The following is a 19,074-nucleotide window of genomic DNA, read 5'->3' on the forward strand; positions in this document are numbered from 1 at the left end:
CATCATTTTCTATTTCTGTTTTTCTGAATCTTACCAACAGAAAGTGCTCCCCAAAGACACATTATTATAACCCAGATAAAAGGCTCAGTGCTCAAAGTGGACAAACGGAAGAAATTAAAACTCAAATGAAACTGCCTTTTTTCCTGAAAACAAAAGAACTACACAAAGGCAGACCATCTTACAGAATTTGTTCACGCCACAATTCAAGTGTTTGTAATGTTCTCGATTGGCTGACTACAGATTTTTACTGCTAGCCTCTGGGAAACAGACCTGGCTTGTGAGCGGGTCTCAACAATGTGGCTGAGCGAGTAAGTGACCCTGTGCTGTATTTGCTTTGGTTCTTTCACCTGGAATAAAGATGCTCTTTGCTATTTTCATTCTGATTTGCAAACCTTGGTCAGCGAACTCCCCAAAATAACAGGTCCCTGGTGATTAGGTTAAATGCCTTGTACTCAGAGGGTGTACAGTTATGGTGGTTCTTCCTTGAGTGGATGTGTAGAGAAATGCTACTTGGGCTCATTTCTCAATAGTGTGGACAGAACTTGTCCAGCAGTGGTGCCTTTAGTAATCCACATCTGCCGACATGGGCAAGAGCTCCTGAGAGGTGGGCCTTCCCAAATGCATGCTGAATAGTCATTTTATGCCAAAAGGAAACAGATAGAAGTTGATAACATCAGTGTCTACACTGAAAGGATGTTTATTTATATGGCATAAAACATGGCTTTCACTCTATATTCCATGAACTTTCCAGTACATCCTGGCCCTCTGCTTCAGACGGCTTACTATTATTTGCCATGTAGCTTTGTCACTTACAAATGTTCCCTTGGGACACACAGGAGTGAACTGGTTGGGTGATAAGTCATTTAGCTGGAAAGTTTACCCTTAATTCCAAATGATACTGAATAGCTCTTTACTGTCCCAAGAGAACCATTATAACCTCATCCTCCTGCTTCCCCAGCTTCCTACCAGAAATAACAACACTAATGGCATTTTATCCCAGAATCAGCCCTAACTCGGAAGAATACAGTACAAAATGCTGTTGATGCTGGTGAAATAGCACAGTCTTAGACACTATAAAAATATTCTAAGATAACTCTACCCTGCAGTAGGTATAGTATTCTAGTCTTTTCTCCAACAAAACTTGTTCTTAGGACATTTCAAATGTAGTTCTAAGCCACATAGTTTGGATAAAATATTTTTCTTCTCCTTGTTAGAATTCAGTACCACAGCATATTGAGGCAACCTACTCAATAGTCTAGAGGCATTTTCCATCTCATTCCTTTTCATCTCCTTCATAGAACACGACTTTCTCTCTATGTCTCCTGTCCTTCCTCTCTCATCTGCTGATTACTAATAAGCATAAGAGACAGCAAAACTTGCAATGAAAGGCAATATATTCAGTAATGTCCAAAAACACTCTTAACCATGGTGGTTATTGCTTCTTACTCGTCAATGCATTATGGCGCCCCTCCCCCTCCTACCCAAACACTAGAACTGTACCTGGTGGGAGCCCAGAACTTGCTGCCAGTATGCATTCAAAGAGCAGGGTCTTGCTAACAAGCTTTGAGCTCAGTAAGAAGCACAGCACTTTGAAAAGTCAAATAGGCCTGTGACAGCTTTGTACATTTGCAATTTTACATTTGTCATTTGTTCATAAAGCCAATAAGGGTCATGAATCTACAGTATCAGTATGATGACTCCAGAGGCAGTGGTACCTTGCTGGCGTTGCACTTACTAATTTACACTCAATACTAATAAGCATTAATTACATGCAGGTTGTGTATGCATTATTTGAATTGTGTATCTGCCAACTGTAATACTTAAACTCACTGATCAGCAATTAGAAAATACAGAAATTGTCATAGTGAAAATAACACTTGATCAATTCAGTTGATCAGTGAATCTGATAGATGCTCTATTAGATATTATGCTTTGTCCTCTATGCTTGTTTAATATTACAGTGCATGCTTTTTGCTAAATTGAGTAAAATAATAGTAATAAATTATACCAATTTTAAGGTTAGATTTAAAATTCTGCATATATACTGCGTGGTACTCTGAAATGTATTTTGTGGCTTAATTATCTTATTCATACACATTCACTTGGCTTCTTCCCCCTTAGGAAATAATTGTTCAGATATCTCTCTCACCTTCCTTCTTGTAACCTGGATTAAACTGCTTAATTCAACCTAAACATTGTAAGGCCAGATTACCTCATTTTAACCATGAAAACAGTTTAATAGATATGATGACATGATGTCTTCTCTTGTATTTGATTTGAACTACCTAAACTAACTTACAAAGAATAATAAATATGAAACTTTAGCAGGCACTTTTCCTTTCTTTGTATGCATGTTTTATTATTGGCCCACTTCTAGTTTTGTTTTAAAAGGTCATAGACTCAGCATCAGTGAAGAACCTTATTATATGATATTAGATAAAGAGCCCTCCAGCCCTGTCTAGCACCCACTGGCTTCAGCTGAATGTGCCTGTAATCCCCAAGACGAGCGGGGCATGAAATGTCACATAGCTTTGTCGCCCTTGCTTTTCTAGGCTACAGCCTCAGCACTTTAGCTACTACTCCTAAGCTTAGGCCAGGTCCTACTGACATCTGTATTTTCCCCTGACCACCATCTCTGGCCACATTACTCTGAGGGACTGCCGGATACCCGGAAATAGAACAATGCAGAAATTATGTATTTGTACCCACAAAGAATACATACAAGTGGGCCTACAGTTTCTGTTGGTGGTGAAGATTCCAAATATCTCCCTCATTCCTAATTCTTTTTAATAGAATACTTAATGTCAATGAATTTCTCTTTTTTCCCCCTACAAAATAAATGGGTTGAGGTAAAAGTCCTGTGTATGAATGTAGTAGGGATCACATTAATTCTAAGGAAAAACACATTTCGTATAGGTTGAATGTTAGAACAGGTAATTAGGATAATTATGTTTCTGTTTACGTTACCAGAGCAATTGAAGAACATAGCCTAGGTCAGAATTTCCTGCCTGTATTTTTAGTTACTGTTTATTAAGTCTACCGTGTTGTCCTTTGGTTGGCTTTGATAAGCTCCACTTTTGGTCATTCCCCTTTGGTTTTAATAAATATGACATGCTGCAGACGAGTCTGTGTCTGAACATCAGCAAAGCAAGGAAAACCTGCATGTATAATTGCAAAGATTGTACTGGCCTGCTTCAATTTCTGAACATTTGGGTTGAGATATTGCCTCTATGACAATGGAACTGTTTGTTACATTATGTATGAACTCTAATAGTCACAAATCATTTTCTCACACTACAACTAGGTTATGGACATTTGTTTAGCACAGAAGCTGAACAGAGATGCACAGACTTTGGTTCCTCGTCCAACTGGATCATGCGCTGGCTGTGTGATCTTAGGCAAACTGACATCTCTCAACATATAGGATATAGGAGTAATAATGCCTGTTAGGAAGGGTTACTGAGAGGATCAAATAAGAAAATACATGGTAAGCATTTTAGCACAGAGTCTGGCACATAGGAAATACTCAAGAGTACCTGACAATCTTAGTCCTAGGGGTGGAGACTTTGCACCCAACCCTTCCAAATAGCACCCAGTACAATTCCTTTAACATGGCTGACTGCTAATCATTGTGTTTATTGGTAAATGATTTAGCAGAAACGAATTAATGAGAGATAAGACAGATAGATTCAAACAGTGAAAGAGAAAGGTGCACAGTTCCGGGAAGGAACAAGCATTGCTCAGAGAGTGGGATTCCTGCCCTTGGTGGTATGCATGATGATGAGAGGCGGGACATAGCCACGTTCCTGGATAGCATCAAATCATTAATCACGTAATCATTCTGATTAGTTAAGAAGGAAAGTCTCAACTTAGGGATGAAACAGCCATGAAAACTCTCTGACTGGTGGTTGTTTATCTAACAAGAACAAACAAGGCAATAGTATCTAACCAATATTTAATATCATTTTCTATTTATTTTGTGGTTACTTTCTCTTTGTACCAAGTGATCCTGGCGTGTTCAGGAGTGACATAAAATTTCCCCTCAAAATGTAAATAAATTTACGTGTTTTAAAGAGTCCACTGTGAAGAAGCTATGGGAGTGGAGTGAACTTCCTCCGTGTTTGTGTAGAAGTCCATGCCCATATCACTCTCTCTCCTGGCATCCTGTGCAGTGCTTTACACCAGGGGCAGAGAGGTGTGGAGTCACTCAGTCCCACAGATGGCTGCGCCTGGCAACAGAGAACAAACCCCATTTCTTCCACTTGGAAAGTGGTCCCTTTTCAGCATCCCTGAGGTTAGGGTGTCTGACTGTCCTGGAGTTTTGTTGTTTTTTTCAATGGAATTCTTCGTAATCAGCAGTATGTGTCTTTGTTTACCACTCTGCGGGTCTGCTCACTCTGACTAAAGGAGTGCTATTATTTTTAAGACTTGAAACCTTCCGATCTCAGAGAGGGTGGAAGGTTGCAAAGGAGAGACAGTGGCCAAAGCTCATGTGCCTCAAGCATCACCCAGGATGGCCTGGACAAGTGCCAGCGAAACAAAAGTGCTAGTGAGACCAGGGTGTTTGCACAGCTGGCTAGTGTTATGGGTAGCATGGGTGGGGAAGGAGACATGGAAGCGAAAGCCTCTGTCCAGTAGCATCATGCAATTGAGAAAAGCCTCAGGCAAGCAGATGGCCTCAATCAAAGGGCCTTGGTGTCTAAAGAAGAGGATTTACCCCGTGAAGAAAGGCCCTAAGGAACAGAGGTCTTATTGCAAAAGGAGGCCACTGAAAGCTATTCTTTGTTTAATCTGAGAACTTCTCTGCTTTGCAACCTAAAGACTTTAATGCCCTGACCCTCCATGAGTGTTGGCTCAGTCTGGGCCCAAGAAGTCTCATTTCTGGGCCTCCATGAAGTATTTGTCATAATATATATAAAATGCCTAACATACAGTGCACTCTCAATAAATGACTCATATTTGTTCAAGGAACTTCCAGATGATTCTCACCAAACAGGAATTCAATAGAAGAAAGTCCATTATTTAAATGGGAGTTTGTATAAAGTGACCTCCAAATTCCCTTCTGAGATTGCTGAAATAAAAAGGAGTGAAAGAAAAGGGATTGTCCTTCCATATACTTGTCTCCTTCACAGATCTAGTTGCAAGGTAATTGTTTTTCTGGGTGGTCAATAACTAACAGGCCCTGCTTTTTGCCCTCCACAGTATGACTATCTGATTTTTGTAACCCAGATCTCTGGTCAGGTTTGAGCAGGACTAAAAGCCTGGCCTGGTGCATAATGATTGGCCAGACCAGGCAGGCGAGAGCGGCACAGACTCCCTCCTTCACTTGTGTCAACATACCTGGCCGCAGATAGGCTGCCGCCCGTGGCCACCGTCTGCAGGGCTAGAGAGAGCTGGAAAGGAAACAGAGAGAGGCACTTCATTTTTCCTCTTAGGGAAAAGTAAAAGCCTGTGTTGATGTTTCCTCCCAATGCCCCAAGAATTGGAGTAGTTGTGGGCCACCACTGTTGAGCCAGGAAGTAAGCCGATGAGAGAATCCAGATTGAGAAGCAGCCGTCAAGGTAGGTGATCTGTCGGGTCACAGTCCCTGCTTGCAAGGCGCAAAACATGCACTTTGTCCAGCCTTGTAGCCAGAGTATTTCTGCTGATGGTCTACTGAAGGCAATGTGGAGGATGTGGGTGTGCATCAAGAGAATTCAATCATTTGTCCACCAATGTGTTTTGGAAAGTGGACTGTTTTTTTTGTCCGTCTTCTCTGTCCTTTGAAAATCGTTATTCCTCTACATATTTCAGGTTTGGAAAGGTTTTATCTTTCACCTTAAAAAAATCCTATTTGTGATCATTGAAATTCTTCCATCAGTCATGGCTCTGTAAACATGGCTTTTTTCCAGAATTTTGCTTGTAAGAATTCTCTCTACTTTCAAGATACACTAGAGAAGACAGTTTGCATATAATTCTGAGAAACACACGGTCCATGCAGAGGTCTGTCAACCTCAAGTGATAGGATCGCCCAGGAAGCCATGAACATTTTTCTGTTTTGGGACCTAGGGAGTTAAAAGTCTTGAAATTGCTAGAGCAGAATCAAGCCTGTTTACCTAAGCTTATAACCCTGGGGCAGTCAGGTCAATCATTTACTGATGCAAGGCTGTTTCCTACCTTCCACAGACTAACAACCACTAATACCTGACTGAGTACAGAATAGAAACAGGGCAATGTAGAAGATACCCTTCTCTGAAGCCACAGCCTATAGTCCTTTTGACCAGAGTATGTTTTTATCCTATGCAGATAAGTAAATACAACAGGGTCCTTCCCAGTTCAATAATAAACAAGCAAGAATAAGGTTCATAGGCAAACCAGATATCTGGCATCACCTCAGGCCTAAGATCCTGTGGCTTTAGAGAAGCTTCCCCTACCACTGGAGGTCTATAAGAAAGAAACAGACTAACTATAGAACAAATTGTTAAGTTATTCTTGAAGGAGAATAAGCATTAAATAATCACCAAAAAATATGGAATTTTCCCCCCTCAAGTCTATGCATTCTGGAAATACATTATTTTTAATAAACATGATCCACTCTTCTTTAGGTCTGAATATAATTCCTCTAGAAATGTCATATTGTCACCACATACTCTTGTCAAGTCTATGCAATGGTTCTTAACTCTCATAATTATTAGAAGCCTGGTGATAAGGAGGCCCTGTTTTTCTGAACTTCCTTTAGGGAAGGGGCTGGGACATGTGTTAGACAAGGTAATGTTTGGCACTATTTTTGTCAATCATTTATGGAATTGAGTGAATCCACTTTGGTAAGGTTTGTGGCTGGAATTTTTAAATGACTCGGGCAGTTAACTAGATACAGGAGTTGAGGCCATTGCAAAGTGTGGCCCAGACATAAACCCCCAGTGTGATCTTGAGTGGCTAACTCCCAGGCATTATGGTGGATAATTAGAGAATATTGACAGATTTCTGTGAAGATATTAAGTCCTATAAAATGTCAAGTGTGCATTTGGTCAGTTTCTAGACAGTGTTCATAGATAATGCAAGTGATGGAGGTGGTTTTGAAGAGAGAAGAGGGTATTGGAACATTCCAATGAACTGGCCAGATTTACCCACATTACTGGAGGCTGCCTGAGGAGCAGACAGTCAGGTGACACCTGTTCTTCTGTGCAGTGTCTGGCTCAAGGCAAAAACACGGGTGACCCCTGAGTTTATACCAGCTTTTCTTCCCATTTCCTGCATATTGGAGGTTAGGTGGGGAGAGGTTATTCTTGAGGTTGACTAGACTGGGTGGACATTATTATTCCTTTTACATGTTAGGAAGTTACAACCCAGAGGTTAAATAATTTGCCCAAGTTTGCTCAATCAGAGGCTGAGCCAGAGGCACATTCCCCACTAGTTGCTTTTCCTAAGCAGTGATGGGTTAAATGCACGTGGCAGCACCTGTTGGGAGAGGTCACTGAGGAAAGCAGGGCTGACTAACACGGGCAGAGGTTCTCCACTGGCTCTTGAATGTGCCGAATCCGAGGCCAGCTGGGTATCTCTCTAACCAAAGGCCCATCACTGACGAGACTGGGCCGTCTTTGAAGGGATGCCTAAGGCAGGAGCAGGTCAGAGCCAAGGAGGTGTTCCCAGTCCTTGTGGTGGCAGGCACCAAAGTTTCTCACATCCTGGCACTTTTCTGAGTAAACCCAGGCATTCCTCAGGCTAGAGCTCTGACCCTTCCTATTCCAGAGACTCAAATTCAGGAGCCCCAACTAAATTACAACATTTGAACTAATCCCAGGGAAAAAAACAACACTATCCCAAACCTTCTCTCTGAACTAAGAATTTCATTACTATCTCAGCTAATGTCTACTCATCTAAAATCAAGGGATTTAGACAGAAAGAAGCCTAAAGCAAGAGGAACCATCAACATTCTATCATATCAAGGTTCTCAGTACCTGCAACAAGAGAGACCCATGTTAGCTCAAAGACCAGATGGCTCGTTCTTGTCGTCTAGGCATGAATGAGTCATGAGCAGCAGCAAGCCTTCCTTTGCCCCTCATCCCTGTTTCACTTTTGTTCCTATATACCCTAAAAATTCCATTAGCTATCTGGCAGAAATTCCACAGAAGCCACAATTCCTGAGCATTTAAAAGATCAAGATAAAGAAATGGCCTCTGAACTGTGGGTGGCTGAAGATCTGAACAAAGAGTTTCTTCTTTCTACTGACCCACCTCATACATACCTAAGAGACTGATAGCAGAGGCATTACAAATAGGGATTGCATCACCAAGTCCTCTGAGCACCTTTCTGTACTGGCCCCATGTGAACTGTACTCACACGTATCATTTTTGCTAACTAAAACATTAGGATGAAGAGAAAACTTTGAAGTTGAAGTGCAAGGACTCATAACAACATTTCATCTTCATCTAGTGCTTATTTTGACTAGGAAATGAACTACTCCCTTTTTATCTACATTTTCTTTTTTCAGTCCCTATAACAAACTTATGTAATTTGCCATAGTCACAGATGCTAGTGAGATGCAGTGAATCTAAATCGGGGTCTTTGTGACTCCAAAGCCCAGTTTCTTTAGCAGTGTGTTCTGGGAAACATACTTACCCAGCAGTACCTACAGTATTTGTGTTGTAATTATGAGAGAGTAAGGAGTCATTTCTAAATTATTTGCTTGGATCTTCAGAGTATTTATTTATGACCCCATTGATCTTATACAAGCATAAAACTCAATTATAAAAGTGGTTATCTCTCCTCCAGGAAAGTAACACAAAACACAATACACACATGCAGGCGCACAAGTGTGTGCACATGTGCACACACACACACACACACACACACACACACACACATTTGCCCACAGGTCAGCATGTTGATCCTTTTCTGAAGCTGTGAGAGAAAACTGTTCTTGTCTTCTAGTTTACAAACATTGTTTTGTTTGTTTAATTTTTATGTAACATAGAAACAAATTTTTCATTTATTATACCAGGATGTTTTAAAAGTTTATTTCTGCCATCAAATTTCTGTTTTTGAGAGAGTTAAATGTGTCAAACTTTCCAGTATGGTTTTATTTAATCTTCATAGCCTCCCTGTAAGAGAAGTGTCATTTTCAGATGATATCCTCTCAGATAAGAAACCTGAGATTTGATAAAGCTGAGTGCCCATGTCAGTACCACTCAGCTAACAAGCCTGTAGGTCCTGGAATTCCAAATGCTTTGCTCTGTTTTTTTTAATGCACAGCAATTCTCTGGATTCCTTAGACTTACAAATAACAAGAATGGGACACATATGCTATTTTCAGAAGTTAAAAATGCCAAATGACTACATCGTGTGAACGTTCCCACTCCAATACTGATTGCTTTGCTTTTAGCTGAGACTCTGTCAGGTCGTTGTGGTAATGTTATTACTCTAATTAGATTTTCATTGAGTAATGAAAATAAGGACCCTAATTGTTACTTAACAAAATCTGATTTAAAGGCAAAAACCTTTCAGATCCATGTACCCATAAGCAAAGTAAGGTATCAAAGTAATTCTTGCTAGGTGAAAGGTAAGAAACCACTGCCCTCTAATGTGTTGGGGGCCTGTAGGACACCACATGCATAGATAGGGCTTACAGCCCCCGTGGTGTCTTGACATACACAATTCTTCTCCTGGTTAACTCCATAACCAGATGGATGTCTCATGCGTCAAGCAGTTGCCAAATGGTTGGAAACCTAAGAAAGTCCTCCTACAGATTGGAAAACCATTATGGCTATAGTCCCAATACCTACAGAAGCCACTTAAAGTTACAGGAGGAATTCTTGTGCCCATAAATTCCATTTCAGTTCTCAGACACTCTGAGGAGTAGGGAGGCCTGCATCAGCTGTGCACCTGGAAGGGACTAGGTGTCTTTTTACTGCTAATGTTTCCCTGGGAATGGCTGCTGGCTGCCCACCTGGGTCTCCCTCTATGCCATGCGACTGTCTTGTTGTCAGCCTCCTTGCTTTGGGGTTAATATGCATCTTCATCACATCTTTGGTTCCCACTTCTGTGACCTCAGAGGCTCTAAGGATCTTGTGGCAGGAGAGCCCCTAGACTCCAGGCAATAAGCAAACAGAGGGAATAAAACTTCTGCCCCTGTCCCACACCAACTTGAAAATTGTTCCCCTCTTCTCTACGGTTCCAAGGTCAAGTTTCCCTAGGGAGCAGTGAAGGAACTGAAGGTCACAAAAAACTGGCAGTTCACTATGCCTTGGAGGGTTTCCCAGAAAGCAGAAAGAAAATGAGACTGTTTTCCCATAAGACCTCTGTATTTGGAGGACAGGATTCAAACAGTTTGCATGTGCAGCTTCAGCTTCATTGTGCACTTAGGTGACCCCCACAAAATCTGGTTTCTTTTTCTTTCTAAAGTGAAAACAATATCAAAAATACTGTCTGCAGAGAACTCTGTGTAGGCAGATTCCTTTTTGTCATTTCTGGGCTGATGTTTTCAAGGATTCATTTCCTAAGAGAAGCCTTCTGTGAGAGCTCTTGTGTATTCTTGCATAATGATAGCCGTCATCCATGAGGCCTGTGGTGATCTCCTTAGATTTCACAAGGTAAACAGCTGAAACTTGTGGTAAGCAAGCAAGTTGCAAAAGTTGAGAAAACCCAGAGGTCAACCAGATGTGTTGCAGTGAATGAGCCAATGGAGGACTTCTCAGTGACCAAAAGAGAACCAGCACCTCAATTTCAAGGAGATATACCTTCAAGGTCAAACACATGTAGTCCACAAAAATTGGCTCTGCTTGTTAGGTAGGAATCCTGAATGTAGGCAAGAACCAATGGCTTTACTTCCCCAAACCTCACTGTTCTCTACCAAATTTCATCTCGTTTCTCTTTGCAAAATAGAAATGCCTCAATAAGAGTTCTCATTATACAATATAGTTGTGTGGGTAACCTGCAGTCCAACAAATAGAACCTAAAAGACAGCCCAACAAGGCTTCTTGGTCCTGACTCCACCGTTGTCTTGCTCTGAGAACTGGTGCCAATTTTAAACCTCTTGCTGGTGACTCAGTTTCAGTTCTTTACCATCTGCATCTTCACTGTGAATAAACCACAAACATGTATTGATGGCTCATCCTCAGTTCTGCAATAGTCACCTACTTTTTCCAGAAACATGTTAGATACTGTTTTTGAAACAGGATTAAATCATCTTAAAAGTTTGAACTGTCCAAGTGAGCTACAGCCTCCATAGAGTCCCCTGTTTGGGCCTCTTTGTGTTTGTGTGTGTGGGTGTCCACATGTGTATGTGTATTTGTAATGATTTGTACGATACTCCAAGGACTATGAGTTCTCAATAAATATTCATCACTGTTAATGAATTGGTAATTAATGGTAAATCTAGTAGGGAAAATGATTTAAAGAAGAGACACTGGAATTGGCAAGGATGACTAAAGAAAGAACTAGAAGTGTTAACCTATGATCCACTGAGGGCTCCTTGCTTTTTGCCAGCCGGTAACCGAAAGGCATGGTGCGTGGGAGACCCTGGTTTTGTTGATTTTGCAATTACTACTTGCTAACCAGGCAACACTGAGCAAGTCACTCCTTCTCTTTGGACCTCAATTTTCTGTTTTTTTAAAAAGAGACAAAGGACTGGAAGTATATCGTATTTTAAGGTTTCTAGTTTTAATACTGTCTCTGTGAAAAACTAGGAAAGTGAAGATGAGAAAGTTCTTTGGAAAAGGAAATACAAAAGTGGTTTTTATCTTTCTGAAGCCACCATTATCCCTTAGGTAAATAAACTAGGGGAAATAAAAAAACTGCTAAAGAGTTCTCAGGAATGTAGCCTTGAGGTTGTTCTAAATGGAGAGGCTGAGCAGTGATCTTTTCTAGAGAAGGAGTCCACTTAGCTGGGAAACAGAGGGAAGGGCCTCTGAGTTCTCCATCAGCTGCAGCCTTGGCACAGAGCCTCAGCCTTGCCACACCTGCATGTCACTGATGCCAGCAATCGTGAGCAGTGAGGACTCCCGCCTGCCCTTTCTAAATAAACAAAGGACTTCAGAGGTGACGTGACTTGCCCAAGGTTACAGAAACATGGCAGTGTGTCAGATGGCACTTTGTGTGTTTGGGGAGAGGGATGACATTACAAGCAAAAGGTGGAAGAGCAGGAGACAGCTCTGAGCCTCCTCTGAAACTCACAGAACAGCGGTCAAGAGCTTGAGGACAACCTTACGCTTCCTCGGGACCCTGACACCATCCCGGGCTCCTGCCCCTCCCATCAGCTGCCCTCCCTAGTTACTCACCCAGGTTGCTGCTAATTGGGTGCCTGGACTCCTGTCCCTTCTTGTAATCTTCATGAAAGGCTATTTGTGATGAAGAGAAGGCGCCACAAGGAAGAAGAATGCATCAAAGACCTTCCCTGAGGCCCTGGACTGAAAGGGCGGTTTTCTTTGCAGAGACTCATTTCCCCCTTAGGTTCTGCAGAAATGAACCATCATCAGGATGACTGACAGAATCATAATGTACTGTTCCAAGCACGGATTTTTTTTATTTTTCACCTCGGGGGTTATTTCACTCCTCTCTGCTCTACTTCTCCCATAAAAAGGAGAGCACAATGCTTGGTCACTGTGACAACATACCGGCGAAAACTGCCCAGGGCAGTGCTGTTCAAAGGAAACCGCTAATTGGCACCAAGCACCACAGCATGACTAGAAGTCGTGCTGAAGAAAGTGTGCGGCATCCTGGCCCACACTGGCTTACTCACCCCTGCTGGGGCCCCTGCCAGGGGGCTCTAAGGCTCTGAAGAAGCGCGTGTACAAGTGATGGCAAAGCTCCTTCACTCCGACAAGAAGAGCACCCAAAGAAGTGGGCCTCCAGTGGCCTTACGTGTCAGTGGCATTCTTTGATGACAGAGGCTGCACCTCTTTGCTGCCCCTTTTTGCCCCTTTTTAAAGTGTGTGTGTGCAATGCAGGAAAAGAATTTTAGTATGAGAAAGGCATAGATCAATTTTTCAAAATGAAAAATCTTTTGTTTGGACTATTCCTGGATGTGCGTTACACAAAATCTAGATACTTGTTTAATTTTTGGAATTAATTAACAAATGTCCAAAACATGAGCCTAAAGGACTTCTACTGATAGCATATCCCTTTCTCTAAAATTGCTACCACATATTTTTATCATTTTTAGAAAAGGCACACTACAGGAACCTTTGGCATGTAAAAAATACTTTTGAGATGTCTAAATGAATCTCAGAGCTGGTTAACTATACTGAGCTTCAGATGTCTTCAAGTAACTCTTGATATGCTAAACTTTATACCCCCTTACCATCTTATTTTACATGATTTTATAAGTAAGATTAACCAAAGAAATTTGAGTAAACTGATCACAGATACCATGTTCTGAGCATTATCTGGTTACACTGTGTGCTTAGCTTACTCTCCAAACATATTTTTTTCTCCTATACTGTAGACATGCTCTCTGCCCATATCTGGTTATGCTTAATCTTTGGCTGTTCCCCTAAAAGGATTATGTAAGGGTCACCACTTTTCCTCTTTGAACCACTATCTGATATCCCTTTACCAGGGTACTTTTCTTCACATGCATTTATATCAGAAGCTATTAATTCCCACTTGCCCCAAGTCAAGGTCATAACAGCATGTTAATATCAAATACATGCCATTGTTCTAACATAGATCCAATAAAAAGACATTTACAGAGTGCTGAATGTGTGCTTGACCCTGTGCTGGATACAGAAATGAGTAGCTCGCAGTTTTGCCCAAAGGAAGACCAGCGTCTCACAGTGCAGATGAGCCAGTACAGGAGCCAAGGCAGCACTGAGTGAGGTGTAAGGGCCGCGGTAGCTGAAAGCGACCGGGAGAGCTCTAGTGGGCTGGCCAGGAAGACTTCCAGAGGAACTGTAAAAATGGTGTTTTAAAGAAATCAGTATTTGCATCCTTCCTTTTTAAGAATTCAGACTTTGAAGAGAAAGCTGCTTCCTTTTATGAATTTGTCTGAATTCTAAGAGAAAGTACAAGCATAGAGATCATTGTGGTAGCATGGCTAAGGAAGTCTTGATTCCCCAAAGAAGAAAGGTAAGAGAAGAGTCCAGAGAGATCCCTCCAATAAAAACCTAGGAACAGAAAGAATTTGAACTTTACTGTGAAGCACAACCAGTGCCTAACTCACATTCCTTGAACTTGAAGTTTTAATTTATAATTATTCTCTACAGCCCAGGCCTTAGATGCTCTCCCAAACCTGGGGGACCTTTGCCTGATGGACAGTCTTGTTATAAATCTGATCTCTATTCAGTTATGTCTTGAATTTCATTTATCCTGGGAGGAAACAAACAGAAATAATGAACAAAGACAAAACACCGGAGAAATGACAGTGAAGTCTTCTGTTGTCAGCAGCTGGCACCAGTTAGGAAGTTCAATGCTAAAGAATAGGGATGACCTATCCCAACAGCCTCTGTTAACATCCAAAACCCAGTTCCAACCTTAATACCCCACACATAAGCAGGATAGAAGCTGGAAGGGTAAGCTTAGTAGCTTTCAATTAGCCTGGTTGGAAATCCTTCTTAAACTGGCTTAGATAAATATTTAGTATGTAAGTGAAAACTTCCACTATCTTGAACAATTTGTCTGTTTCCCAAAGCTGGGCCAAGAGATTATGTAGTGGTATAGTTCTTTTAGAAACTGAGATCATAAATCAAATTCCTAATGGACCAACTTTTATGGTGGTTTCCTTCTTTTCATCCACTGAAAGAAAGAATATATGTAATTAACTAGCAATATATATTAATCAGATATGGAATATATATTAGATAATTAAGAATATATGTAAATTAATTAGGATACATTTGAGTACATAAATATTTAAAACTTCTTTTACAAATAATATAAGCAAAGGTAAAGGTAATAACAGTGAACTGGGAAAGTATATTTGCAACAAAGATAACAAGCAAAAGGTTACTGTCTCTGAAGAGCACTTGCAAATCCTTACCAGCTAGAATCAATACCCCAGTAGAAAGCTGGACAGAAAATAAACTAACAATTCATGAAACAAGGCAGATAAAAGCCGTTTTGCCCCAATAAAAGTGAAATAAAGGCAATTTTAAATGAGATAGTTTCCTTTTTATGAGATAGGAAAAAAATGGGGTAACACCAAGTATTGGTGAGCATGTAGGGGACAGGCATTGTGACCCCTGTAATAATGGAAGCATGAATCGCTGCAACCTCATTTGTAAAGGCAGTTTGTCAGACTGTATAAAAATGTTTTCATGTGGGTAACTTTTGTCTCAGGAAATACACTTTGAGGACTATTTTTGGACAATAATAGAAGAGTGCACTAACATTTTTCCATAGTACAGAAATATTTATTTAAGGTTTGTTTATAGCAGCAAGTTTTGAAAAGAGCTTAAGTGTTATTAGAAAGAGAGATGGAATAAACACACACACACACACTAAGATACTGTGCAACCATTTGAAAGGATGAGATCAATCTAGCAGTGGTGCTTCAGAGCTTGAACTCTGTTGCCAATAGATCTGTGTGTAAGTATTGGATCTACCAGTTACTAGCTCTGTGACCTCGGCAAGTCATTTGACTTATGAAAGCTCCAGTTATATCATCTTTAACAGTGGGGATAATACTAGTACCTATGTCTTAATATGGAGGTGAATTAGATGAGTACAAAAGTAAAGCTCTTGCATGTTGCCTGACATGCAATAAGGGCATAATGACTGAATTGCTCTTAATGACCAAGCCTCTTGATGCAATACTGTCAGCCTCTGCAGGAAATGGCAAACTAGACCCAAAGTTTTGCCTCTTGATCTTACAAGACCTTATTAAAGAAAAAGTATATTTTTAAAAAGGAATAAACTCATAACAGAGAAGACACTACACTATAAAAAAATAACATTCTGAGTAACAAAGTTTCCTTAGTGATTAAAATCATTATTGTTACAAAAAAACATCAAAAAAAAATAATGTTGAAGAAACTTCAGATTTAGAGCAAAATGACACTGGTGGAAATAAAAGAAGAAAGACAAAGAGTAATAATAAAAATTAGAATAGCCAACATATACTAAAAACATTTGAATATGTGCCAGGTCCTGATTTACGTCCATTACTTACCTTATTTCAATCAGTCTTCCCAGCAAACCTATTAAGGTATCTGGTAATGTTATTCCCTCTTTATAGTGGGAGAGATTAAGGCATTAAGAAATTAAGAAATTTTCCCCAGTTCGCATGGCTACTATGAGATAGATCAAGCACATGCACACAGCCAGTGCGGCTCTGTGTTGGATTGTCTGTCACCTTGACATCTCTGCCAACCCTGCTGAGGACTTTGCTGTTTCTCGAAGAAGCAGGAACTGCATTTCCCAGAGTGCCCTCCCCACATGGTTTCAGGTTAGAACCTGGATTGGGCATCTGTGATTCGGAAAGTAGAAGAGAAGAGGTGTTATTCTCCAGAGGCAGTTGCACGTAGACACATGAGCAGAAGCTGCATATGAGGTTGGAAGTAGCTTCCAGGCAAAGAATCAGACACAATGAAATTGTAGAAGAAGCTAGTCAATAACAGTTCAAGAAATTTTCCCTCCTCCAGCAATTTCAGTGCTGATCCCTTGTATGAAAATGTTTTCTGTTCCCAACACACAGAAAGGCTTTTGTTTTCCTGATCAAACTCTGACTCATGCAGGCTCCAAAACTCTTGAGACCCAATCAAGGAAGTTCCATGTCTAGCAATAGGTGTCTCAAAAACAGCACAGAAAATTGAAGGGGAGAAATTATCAAAAAATAGAATCTTAGCACTCAAAAGTTACAATGCTTAGATTAAAAGGGCTCATGTCCAGCAAAGTAAATTAAAAAGAAAACAGTCAACTAGGCAACCTTGCAATATTTTAGAATACTGAAGATTAAAGGAATATAAGAACTTTCAGAGAAGGGAAAAAAAGTAACCTACAAGGAATACAAGTTAGACTGGCTTTTGACTTCTCACCAACATTAGTGTATAGTGTTAGGAGATGTTGGAGAAATGCTTTCAAAGATCTGAGGAGGCATAATTTCAACCCAGGATTCTATACCTAGCCAAACTAAAAATCAAGGGTTAGAGCAAAATACAGACATTTTCCGTAGGTAAGGACCCCAATTTTAATTTCTATGCACAATTCTTTAAACAAGAATGAAATCTAAGTTCACTTAATAAACCTTTCACAGAATGCAAGATGATGATATATAATCATCTTAACTCTATGGGTTTATTCCCATGAATATTAAAAAAATATGTAGCAAAACAAGTTTTCACATTAATGTATATTATTTCAAACAAAGGTATCAAAGGTATTTAGGTATAAAAAATAGAATATATAATACATGAATATGGCAAAATTGTGAAGTTTGTGAATTTCAAACTTCATGAATGAAGTTTGGGGAAGACTTTACCTAAGTAAATAACTTAATATATTTTCTCTTCCAAATATATTTACATATTAAAAGAAGAGACTCAAAGGACACTGTAGAGCCAAAAGCAAGAATCCATTAGCTGCACAATGCCAGAGCCCAGGAGCCCAGGGACTTGTAGTGACTCACCTCTGAAGATGGCTGAATTTCCTTTGGCTTTGACTCCATATTCATTATCCTCTTCATCAAAGTCTCTGACTATTTTGGCTTCCCAGGAAACCTCTCTTGCAGGGAAGATAATGTAAGAACCCACTGAACTGAGTGTTGTCATTTGTCTGCAAGTTCCATTTCTCACTACAAAATCATACATTTAGTAATCTGACTCATGCACCAATACCTTTATTTTTACTTCTTATTTCTATTACTATTTTGTCTTGCTGGATTGTGTCTTTCTGTGTAATCTCGAATTTTATTTGGAGTGAGGAAGAGTTTATCTAAGCAACATTAGTGACACTAACCTCAGTTTTTTATGAGAGGCACAGCCCCCAGAGTGTGATCACCTGTTGGGCACACAGACACACTGGAGTTTCTGGTCCCAAATTGCTGGACTTAAACCTCCATCCTATAGTCAGCATTCTTGATGATTCCACAAAGAGACACTAACTCTGAAGCTTTAAGCAGAAAAGGAATTTATTGGAAAGCTGTCAAGATATTTCACTGAATGGCTGGGAGAGCTGGAGAAAAACACAGGAAGGAAAACCAGAAGGCAAAACATAGCCAAGATGGTGCCACAGAAGAGTCCAAGGTGCTTCTACTGGCATCGTCACCACACTCACCAGCTATGTTCCCATCAGCCACATCTGGACTTTACGCTGCATCAGGGGCACTGGCCATAATCTCTAAAGACCCCGTGGCCACTTGCATTCTTCAATGAAGACTCAAGGTCTCAGGCAGATGTAGCTGGTGGGCTGAGCTGCCAGGGAACAGGGATAGGAAACATCTGGCCCATTGGGCTTTGGTCTCCTTATTGAGATTCCCTGAAATAGGAAGTTAAGGCACGCAAAAATGACAAACGTCCACTTCACTTGGTGACCTCACGAGGCCCCACCAGAGCAGCCAACTCATGTCTCTGCTTATTGTCACCTCATCTTTCTTGTTCAATTGAGTTTGCAAATCAGGATATTTGTGTGAGATTAATTACATTCACATAATATATATTTCTGATTTCTTTCAAAGTCATACTTAAACATAAGTTTCTCATTTAAGCTTTAGAGTCTTTTTATTTGTACTCCTAAATAAACCTGGACAAGGCTGAGGAGTCTTTCCTGTTAAATTCTATTGGGACATAAGTTTCAGATTACCTGTGAGTCTATTTCACTTAAAAAGAAAATCCATTTTGAGGATAAGTTCAAAGAGACCAAATGTTCTAATGTAATTAACTACTAATAATGAAAAATATTTATTTCATGAATTCTTGAAAGAGATTTTAAACAGTGATAGTACAAAACCACTGAACTGCTGAACTCAGGAACCAAATAGATGTCTCTAGTAAATTCTGTGGGGAAACAAAGACATATGCTTTAGTGGTATATGAAAGACGATGTAGGTATATACAAAAAAATAATATTAACTATTGGTTAATACTCTCTTTGCACTAAAGTATATTTGTAAGCAAAATGTTTATGTTTTATTGGATGTGACTTTACACTGCCCTATTACAATAA

At 40.3% G+C, this 19,074-nt stretch overlaps 1 protein-coding gene across 1 annotated transcript in view; it reads left to right on the forward strand.

The window, feature by feature from the left end:
- The first annotated feature begins 5,368 nt into the window (after positions 1 to 5,368).
- PHLDB2 (pleckstrin homology like domain family B member 2) overlaps positions 5,369 to 19,074 on the forward strand; it is a 215,119-nt gene continuing 201,413 nt past the window's right edge. The window contains exon 1 of the mRNA XM_057502499.1: positions 5,369 to 5,561. Within this exon, the coding sequence (XP_057358482.1) occupies positions 5,528 to 5,561 (34 nt within the window). The 5' untranslated portion in view covers positions 5,369 to 5,527. The remainder of the gene's footprint in view (positions 5,562 to 19,074) is intronic.

This window comes from Manis pentadactyla, chromosome 1 (genome assembly GCF_030020395.1).
Source record: "Manis pentadactyla isolate mManPen7 chromosome 1, mManPen7.hap1, whole genome shotgun sequence".
NCBI lineage: Eukaryota > Metazoa > Chordata > Mammalia > Pholidota > Manidae > Manis > Manis pentadactyla.